We start from the raw sequence: 10,523 nt of genomic DNA, 5'->3' as shown, positions 1-10,523 counted from the left end.
ACTGCGGATGACATTTACAGCACAAAGTACATACCCACTGGTGATGTGGTTTATGCTTCTGGATTTAAATTGTCAAGATGCAGACAGACAACCAATGGTACCCAAACCTAGAACAGGCTGTCATGCTGATTTTAGGGGAATTAGAAAATTGCCACAGGTAGGCTGAAGGCTGCACAGCAACCCTCTGCTGTGTGTAAAATGAATGGCAGTTGAGCCCAAAGGACATAGCACTGGTTTGACGGTCCACAGAGTGTGTGTGACCTATATTTGCAGGGCTCTGTCAGCAGATCGAAGCCTCCGTCTGCACATCTGTGCTGCTTTAAGGGGATCGGAAATAAAAAGGGGAACTTGTCACAACTTTCATCAGTGCCTCAGTTCGAGTGATAAACATTGGGTGACAGGGCTGGCAGTAGTGAGGACTTGTATTACTGTTAGCCTATTAGGCTATACAAGTGTCATGGAAAAACTGTTTTTTTCTGGTGCAGGTATAGGCTACCTATAAATGGAGATGGTTGACAAAACTGGTAATTTCAGCTCCGTCAGGTTCAATGTTGCTGGATCAAACATGTCTAAGGCAAGCAATAAAATAACTGTTGTGTGAATTTGAATAGAAGTTTATGTAGGCTATACATGTCTATCGTAAATGCATCTATACATCCACGCATGATATGTAGGCCTACTTGAATAAAACGCAACAACTTAAAGTATTTTCTCATGTGGATAAGCTACCTCAGCTGTTGGAGGAGGATTCCAACGTCCTTGCTATCGAAAGAAAAAATACAACTGGATAAAGTGGATTTTGTGCTGTAACAGTAACGTAGTGATTAATTTAGATTTCCAGATACCCCCCCCCCCCACCGCAGTCAAGTACGCATGGGACAAATCCCAACCTCTGTGTAAAGTCTCCACCCTCCCCCCCCCCTTCCTGACGTCATCCACAGAGCTGAAGCTATTGCACGAAAAGAGCTGCTCGCAGCCGCACTGTGAATATCTGTATGCACGTAGCCAGGACTGTGGAGTGTGCAAAGGAAGGAGAGAGAGAGAGAGAGTGAGAGAGAGAGAGAGCGAGGAGGAGAGGTGGAGGGAATACAGTTTGGATACAACTGGAAGACTACCAGGCGCGCACTGCACGTACCTAGCGGAAGGCACATCGACGGTGCGTAGCCAACATTACCTACCCACCGTCCCCCGCGATCGGATTCAGGCGAGAATGGAGCTCCCTGCCGCCGGAGAGCACGTCTTTGCGGTGGAGGGCATCGAAAAGAAGCGCATCCGCAAGGTAACGTGAGAGGGTGCATTTTTGCATACTCGCTCAGGACGTTGAAATATTGCGTTTGACATGAGCCTCTACAAATGTTCCTTCTCTACCATCACAGGGCAAGATCGAGTACCTGGTCAAGTGGCGAGGCTGGTCTCCCAAGTAAGTCTTAATGCAACATTTTCTCCAATAACTAACGTGTTAAATGCTTGTATTTTGCAACAAAATCAAGTGTTTTTACTTAAAAATGCCATTCATCAAGGGCGTGCACGTTTGTGTGCGTGTGAGTGTGTGAGAGAGAAAAAGCTGCGAGAGCGTGTTTCAGTGTATCCGCGGATGCCTTCACTAATTTATGCGAGGGAAGGGGGTAGGCACAGCCTTGTAATCCCGTTTTAATTATTTCTGCTCCGCCAGCGAATTTACGAGACACTGGTGCTAAAATGGCCGACTGTATGCTGGTGCTCCCTTTGGATAGCACATACTTATTTGTGTTTGACATTTTGGGCTCTGCAGATGCATGTCCTCCATGGTGGATTTGCTTTAGCGGGAATGTGACTGCCACAGTTGTTGCACACAAAAACAATCTGATGGTAAACTGGCGGCCTGCCTTACCTGTCCACTCTACACTGACAGCACAGTGAAGATGTGGGAATGTGTATTTGTGGGTGACGGGCTGAGGCCTGCAACTGTGTAAATTCGAAAAAGGAAGTTTGAACGTGACAGCGCTCTGACAGTCGCTCTCTCCTCTCTTCAGATACAACACATGGGAACCAGAGGAAAACATCCTTGACCCGCGTCTCCTCCTCGCGTTTCAACACAGGTGAGAAAGATGGACTTCGGACAAGGCCGCGCAGCCTCCAGTTCAGCCATGACCATAAAAGGGCATGGGAGGAGGGGCGCTCTAGTAACTCTATCACTGATTCCCCCCCCTCTCCGCTCCCCTCCCCTCCCCACAGGACTGTCTCCTGGGGAAAAGGCTGGGGATGTAGTAGTGAGAATTCCTAAATCGTACTAATGGGAAGATCGGACACGCAGAAATATGCGTGGATGTAGATCACAGTTGTAGATGTAGATTATTATCTGAATTTGAAGGCTCAACGCGTGCCATGACCCAATTTCACACAAAAAAACTGAATAAGGAGCCTTTTTTTGTCAGATAGTGCATGATGGACCAATTAAATTAAAAAAGCAATCCCTGTGTTGATAAAACTACATATGTTTGTTTATAATCGTATTTTTACTAGTTTTCAACTTAAAAGCTTTAGCAGGACAGGTGCTAAATTAGTAGCTGCCCTTCAGAGCCTGGCTGTTTTTATTTAGCGCAGCAGTTTGTTGAGGTTTAATGTGAGAAGGCCAAGTTGCTGCCTCATCACCATACCAGTCAGGCTAAATTTCTTGTAGTGCTGTTCACTGAAGAAAAAACACTAGTTTTAACACATCTCATGCAACTGCCACCGTTATTTTGCTCTATAATGTTGTGGACACAGAATATCTCAGCTTGGATGCATACATTGTCAACCTGCTTTCAACATTGGGTCAAGAGGCTTAGTAGAGGCCTGTAAGATAACCAGAAACACATCAATGTCAATCTCAGAGGTGAAGATGTTAATGAATACTAATGTTGCTGTCATTTTAGTCCTGTGGCGCATGCACAACATCTTGTGTGGGTTGCTGGACCCATGAGGCCTATGAGATACTCTCTCTGTAGGCCACTAGGTTGGTTGTGGGACTGGTGTAAAGACACGATGGCTGGGGAAAGGAATTCACATTTCTGGAAAGGCTAATTGACACGCAGTGCTCTCCAACGTTTCTAGTGTACTGCTCTCATATTCCCCCACAGCCTGCCTGCCTGGCTGGCTATATATGTGTGTGTGTGTGTGTGTGTGTGTCTGGCTCTGGGCTGATGGTCATGGAGGGCTGCCTCTGTGCCGTGTGTGTGGATTCCTCTCTGCTCCCAGAGGATGGGGGAGGGGATCCGACGAGGGAGGCTGTAATTGCCAAATCTTCTGTGAATAGGGGTCACCCCGTTGGACGCTGTTTGAAATCGCACACATTATAGCATTAAATTGTAGCCTGTTTATTATGGCAATTTTCTGGCAGCTCAGATAGTTTGAACATCTGTAGCGAGAGGCCAACAATGGGCTGGGTTTATGCAGGTCGGTGAAGCCTGTGTGTCGCCGGCCTTCAACCACCACTGTTTTTTATGATACAATGATGAGTCAAGGTTTATATCAGGGAGCAATATTTCATAGACAACCCAAGTGCTCAGTCTAGTCACTACAACAATAACACATTTTCCCCACTCCTCCCTCTATAAAAACAGTTCCATGTTTGTTATTAGTCAGATCATAGGCGTTGTGTTTCACAAGGCATGGTGGTTTGCATGTTTTCAACAGCAGCATGTATCCCAGAAGTACTCCACAATGTTGTATTTATCCAATTTCATCCCTACCTCATGACCCTAATTAGAGATTGAATGTAGAAGGAAGGGCGTGCTGGAGGAGGGAGGATGTTTGAAAGACAAGGAGAGATTTTCCCTGCTGTAGCCTTAATTGAATTTCTCCAGGATAATGAGAATATGGAATGGCCGATTACCATGGAGAGCAATGCAAATAAGGACCATAATGCTTTGCAGCAGGTCACATGTGGGCATTCATTAGTCCTCCAAATCTAAATTCCACTATTGACCTTGACTAGGTAGAAAAGAATTAACGAATACTCCAAATGTCAAACCTGTAATTTACTATGTGATCTAATTAGATTTTTAATGCAGAAAGGTGAAACACTGTCTGTCAAATGAAATGCTGTGTATAGAAGGTAAATATGGTGGAAAGAAATTTTATTATCTTTTGTTTTCACAGAGAGAGTCAGGAGCAGCTGATGGGATATCGCAAACGGGGCCCAAAACCAAAACATCTTTTACTCCAGGTAATTTTCTTCTTCATCATCAGAGATCATCGAAAGACATGATAGTATCTGTGGAAATGTAAATGTCCTGCTTTTGTAAGCCTTCCAGTAAGTTTCACTCTGAGGAACCAAAAAGGAGGAAAGGGCCTGTCAGGTGCAGTCATTATGATGGTGGTTATTAATAGATTTCTTTTAGAGAGATGGAGTAAAAGGCAAAGAGAGGATGGGGTTCTATTGCTGGACTTGTCTGCACACTCTTCATGAATCGGGTTGTTGCCTGAGGTTATGCAAGAATCGCTTGAGTGCACACATGTTTATTATTGCTTTGTGCTAAATAGCTTTATATGCAAATCATAAGTTTTAAAGAGAGCATGTTATTGTAGGGTATTTTTGAATCTGTATCAGAATATCCCTGTTTGCAAGAGACAGAAATAAATGGCTCAAAGTAGCACTTGTATCGTGTTATGACTAAGTTAGGTCGGGCCTTTACAGGACCTTATTCTGAGCCAAATGTGATTATATATTTTGAGAGACTCTGAGCTGATTGCTATGCAGTGTCACTCCTTAAGAGGCATACCACTCTGCCAGAGTCATACGTGGCCAGCAATCAAGGATAGAGCGTGACATGTCTGGTGGCACTTCTCTGACCTGAGGTCACAGCCAAAGCGTCTTGAGCGTTCCGCTGCAGTGCCCCTTTGACGGCCTGAAGGGTCAGCCTGTACAAGCGGGGGGGGGGCAAGATGGTGGGAGGGAGGTTGTTTTAACCTGAGGTCTGATTGGATAGTTAATTTCATTTTCTCTGAATTCAGGCCTGCATGTGAGCTTCTTGTATAGAAAGATCTAAAAATCAGGAAATCTGAGCCCCAAACAAGTGCAATCCTAAATTGTAGCTGCAGTGCTTATCTATTCTGGGATGCAGGCTGAAAAAGGCAGCCAATGACAGGCTTTATGCCAGCAGGGTACATTGGGCAGTCAGCCTATTATGTTCTTGACTTGACAGTAAGATTTTAATGAAAACAGTTAAAACATTCAACTTGGTCTCTTGTCTCTTACTTCAAGGTACCCTCATTTGCCAGAAGATCCTGTATCCCTTCAGGTTTTGAGGAATCATCTCAGGATGCAGAGGTTAGCCTCAAGTCCAATCCCGTCCCGGTCCAGCGTCCTCAGCCTCAGCCTCAGCCTCAACAATACCAGCTCAACAGCAAGAAGCACCATCAGTACCAGCCCAGCAGCCAGGAGGTCCCCGCTGACCAGCCAACCAATGGCAAGAAGAAGTTCATCTACCAACTCAACAGTAAGAAGCACCACCACTATGAACCGGACCCAAACATGTATGACGCTCAGGCTTCCAGGCTCAAAGAGGTGGTGAAAGTTCAGGAACTGGCCAGTAAACCAACAAATCCTGGCTGGAACTTACCGCTGGCACTGCAGCAGAAATGGGTTCGAGACAAAGACACAGGCTGCTTGAGCAAAGTCAAAGAGTTGGCGGTGGAGGTTAGGAAACCAGCTGTTAAAGACGTTAAAATTGAACAAGCCCTAAAACCCAATCCTAAACAGGCAACCATGCCTAGCACTAATAGTAGCAAAATGAAGATAATCAAGAACAAAAACAAGAATGGACGTATTGTTATTGTCATGAGCAAATATATGGACGGCAACAAGGTTCATGGAGCAAAGGGTAAACAAGGGGAATCATCGAGCGAAGTGAAACACCAAAACACCAAACCTCTAGAGAACAATCCAGCACACACAACCAAAATGATGGAGCACCCGGAGAACGGTATCCCCAAAGAGCTCTGTAACGGCAGCTCCCTCCCTGCCGCAGACCATCCCTTAAAGTGTTCCCCAAAGGACCGACATTTCTCCAAACCTTCACCAAGCACAGCAGAGGAATACAACACTGAAGTGGCTCGCGGCCAGGCTGATTTACCGGATGATTTACCCCTTCAGTTGACCGCTAGCTCACCCCTGACGTCCTGGACTGTTGACACCAACATCGCGACCCCTACATCCATCGACCAGATCAGGATCCCTTCTTTCCCCAATGACCGCAAGCGAAAGCTATCAGATCATGTTGAGGACAGGAATGTCTCCAAAACCTACCTAACTTCCAGAAGCTTCAGTGTCCCCAGCACCGTAGTCTCGCCACCTCAGGACAAACCTATGGACCTCCACTGTAGTGGCCCACGCCACAGCAGTGCATGTACTTATGAGGTTGTGGACTCTGGCAGCCAAGAGGAGCCAATGGACCTAAGCTGCCCAAAGACTAAGAAGCAGGTGGAGCTTGAAATACAGCCGGAGCCTGAGCTTGTTGTCACAAACACACCTGCATTGACAGAAGACACACAGAAATCCACAGAGAAATCTAAAGAAGCAACTGTTGAAAAACCCTCCCCCTTTATGGGAAATATCATAATCACTGACATCACAACAAACAGTCTCACCGTCACCTTCAAGGAATATGTTTCTTTTTAATAAACCGTTTGTAAAATGGGACTACCAGTGACGAATTGGATGAATTCTGTTAATATGTACATAATGTAAAAACATCAGAATTTTGTATATGTGGAAATTAATAATTTATCATTCAAATTAAATATGTTTCTTATACTGTTTTATACCGTAACTCCTCTGTGACGTTGTAGCCAAGAAAGTGCCCTCGAGGATTTGAGCGAATGCATTCAGGTGGATGTGTTCTGCTTTTTTTTTTAAAAACTGTTTATTTGTGATATGGAGCTTAATGGGATACTTTTGCTGTTGTTTCATATCTGTACCAAACTTATAACCTGAGATGTATGAAAGTTTATACATATTTTGTATGAATAATATCACGTATTTTGGTCCTGATAGAAAGTAGAGGATGTTGTTGAGTAATGGTGATCAAAGATCAAATTGAAAGCACTTAATAACATTTTAATATGTTGGTTTGTGTCATTACGAGTGGAGAAACAGCTGTTCTCTTTAAGTCTTATTTCACTTTTTACCCCAGACAGGAACCCTCGGACTGAATTGGCATATTTAGTTACATGTTTTGTTTGTGGCTTGTTTGAGAAATGATTAGCCATGATGACTTGCAAATGTAAAAAGCAGGCGTGTCTGAATAGAGTCTAAAGACAGTGTGGGACACGCTCGGCTGTGTCAACAACTTTAAAGAAATGTCCTGGTCTTTTCTTCTTTTGCCAGTTTTTTGTCTTGTCATTGAGAAGCAACAAAGCCGTCAATGGATATGCCCTTGCAACCCAATCTATTGCTATGTTGCACATTACACCTTTAGCAAACATTTGTGGAAGAAAATGTGACTCAAAGGTTTGTTATCATTAGGAAAATGGTGTCATTTATGTGTGACTTCCCGTTCCCTTCACGACATATCGATTCTTACCATTATTAGGTTGGGATTTGTTATAGTTGACCTCAGATATGGCTGAAGTTACTTTAAAAATACATATGCTAGTCTCATTAGGAGTCCCCTAATGTCACACAGATTAGCAACGTTCATCTCATTTCGCTTTTGAAGCTCATTATATGATCTGAAAAACACGTTGACTTCTATTTGCTTTAGAAAAAGCTTCTACTATGAGTACGTTACACGATTGAATGTGTCGGGAGGCTGCCTTTGTATACTGTTACATGTGATCCAATAAGTGCAAGCTGTTTTGATTATGCTGCTGAAAATTCAAATGTCAAAGCTGTTGGATATAACCTGCATTGGAGTCTAATTTGCCTTTTACACACATTTATTGCAGAACTAGTAAGGATGCTAAAATGCTATGATAAAAAATGAAGCATATTTATTGACATGTAATTTGTTGTTCAAAAACAATTACAAAGCTGCTCTCTGCATCAGAAGCTGCAGGTGACTCAATTGAACAGTTTAAAAGATATTTTTGTTTTGTTTGTTCTTTCTGGCACTTGGTTTAAAATCAAATGATTGATATAAAGTATGTTCTACCAAGAGTGGGTTGACTTATTGCTGTTGATACAGCTAACTGGATGGTATGTTTCACAATAAAGAAAGACATGACCCCTGATATGATGTTGGTTGTTTATATTGAGCATGATATTGGCAAACTTCATAAAAAAAATGTAATCATTGTTTATGCCTTGCAGTTGTTACGGAGACTTTCTTCTCATAGAGAGAAAGAATGGAACAATAAACACTAGAAACACTAACTTGGTTGTTAACCGTGAATAGAAAAACAGATCGTGTTGCATAATCACAAATGATCCTGCACAAAGGGCCCTCTGTATTGCATAACTGCACCAGCCACTTGTATTATTAAAACTTTACCCATGCATTATTTTTCTACTGCAGCGCGACCCCAAAAGCCTGTTCCTTCCACCACAATGAGGCAGTCAGTATGACACTTAAAAATAATGTATCTACAAAAGGTTTTGAGGCATTTCCAGATCATTGGGTAAGCTGTTATCAAGGGCTGTGTGGTCTTGTAAAGGGCCGGTTTTATTATGACACCAATTCTTCCTATTATACAGTAAAATACAGATCCAAGTTCAAACCCAATCATACAGATATGCAAAGCTTCTGACACACATTTGTACAAATCTCAGCTGGCCTTTCATGACATTGCCAAATGTGTAGGCCTTTCTCAGTCTTGTCATGTCAATATTGTCTATAATTGTATTATATTGGTTACTATGTACACACAACATCTATTGTACATCTGTCCGTCCAGGGGATAGGGGTCCCTCCTCAGTTAGGTTTCCTTATCCAAAGCAAAGGTCTGAGAACAGAGGGTGTGTACGGTGTGCAGATTGTAAAGACCATTGAGGAACATTTGTGATTTGGGATATTGGGCTGTATAAACAAAATTGACTTGATTTAGGATCATGAAAAGGCCTGATCTAAAATTATAATCTGCTATTATGCTGGAATCTCAAGCTTGTAAAGAGAATATTTCTTGAATGTTTTAAGTGATGGAAAGGCCCAGGGATATGTGTGTGTGTGTGTGTGTGTGTGTGTGTGTGTGTGTGTGTGTATGTGTGTGTGTGTGTGTGTGTGTGTGTGTGTGTGTGTGTGTGTGTTGTGTTGTGTTTCGAATGTGACACAAATGTCAAAAAGCTGGAAGGATGCCAGCTTTCCATCATTTCCACCTGTTTCTTTTTTAAATTACTAACTCAATATAACTAACTAACTCACATAAGTAATTTTCTGGCTTACAAGTACATAAAATCCACGTAAAGCGAAAGAAAATGATTTTCAAATGGGGTGGAACACTGAAGGTGACACATCCCTGACACCTTTACATGCCTTTCTGTATGGCTCTGTATCAGGTGGTTCATCAGTTAATATAGGGCTACCATTTTACAAGAATTACATTTACATTAACTGTACATTTGTCCTCAACCCATTTTCACTAAAAAAACCTGACATTTCATCTCCTCTCCCTCTACCTTTCTGGGATCTCGAGTTGGAAATGGCCTCTGAGGAGTAGCCGAAGCGCGCGTTAAGAGTTAGGCCTGTCTGTCAAACATCGCTGTCAGTGGCCACTTTATACATCCAAATAAATATATTAATTAACAAATAACGAACAGATTTCCCTTGTTGTTTGCGCTGTGTGAGCTCCTGAAGTCTATTTAGAGCAAAATGTGAAAATCCAATCGATTACTCCACACAGGCCCAAGGGGGACTGTCTAAAACTGTCTGACAAAGACACGTCAAACTCAGTCGATATCAGTTGATATGAGTGGAATTTCAAAAGTCATGAGCACACACAGCTACGCTCTCTCTCTCTCTCTCTCTCTCTCTCTCTCTCTCTCTCTCTCTCTCTCTCTCTCTCTGTCTCTGTCTCAAGGCGATCTCTATATGCCTGAACCAACTATGTGAGTCAGTCATGCATCAGGAAACTGAAACATCGTTGAGCAGGGGAACGTATTTATAGACCAAGTGTGATGTTTCACATTCCCCCTTTATCATCTTACCCACCAGCAGCCTGCACAGTGTCGGTTTCATCCCTGCACAGTGACGCCTCACATGATCATGTCAGCAGCAGGATTGTTTGGATAATGTAAAGCCCAGTGTGACCTGGAGGAGGCCTGTTTCACAGAACATTAATAGATCTAAAAAGAGTTGACAATTTAAAGGAAAGAAATAGAAGGGGCTTTCATTAATTATGTTATTACCTGTATTCTCTTTTCAAATACACAAAAAAATGGAGATTTCCTGAGTGGATTTTTTTATTGAACCTTCAAAGAGCTGTTGCACACAAATAGGTGTGTAATCTAAAAACCTAAAATAGTTACAGTGTGTGAAAAGCGAGCTAGTGATTTGGTGTTGTGTATCAGGCTGCTGTGAAGGATGCTTTCTAATTCAAAGCAAGCGCTGAAATATGGCAAAGCTGCA

At 42.8% G+C, this 10,523-nt stretch overlaps 1 protein-coding gene across 1 annotated transcript; it reads left to right on the top strand.

The window, feature by feature from the left end:
• The first annotated feature begins 950 nt into the window (after positions 1-950).
• cbx4 (chromobox homolog 4 (Pc class homolog, Drosophila)) lies at positions 951-8,193 on the top strand. The gene is made up of 5 exons (XM_034894721.1): positions 951-1,279; positions 1,377-1,420; positions 2,013-2,078; positions 4,120-4,186; positions 5,225-8,193. The coding sequence occupies exons 1-5, from the start codon at positions 1,211-1,213 to the stop codon at positions 6,638-6,640; spliced, it is 1,662 nt and encodes a 553-aa protein (XP_034750612.1). The 5' UTR covers positions 951-1,210; the 3' UTR covers positions 6,641-8,193.
• Positions 8,194-10,523: the final 2,330 nt, after the last annotated feature.

Source organism: Etheostoma cragini, chromosome 15, assembly GCF_013103735.1.
Source record: "Etheostoma cragini isolate CJK2018 chromosome 15, CSU_Ecrag_1.0, whole genome shotgun sequence".
Classification (NCBI taxonomy): Eukaryota; Metazoa; Chordata; class Actinopteri; order Perciformes; family Percidae; genus Etheostoma; species Etheostoma cragini.
Note: the sequence above shows the minus strand (reverse complement) of the source record. Positions and strands in the feature narration are given on the sequence as shown.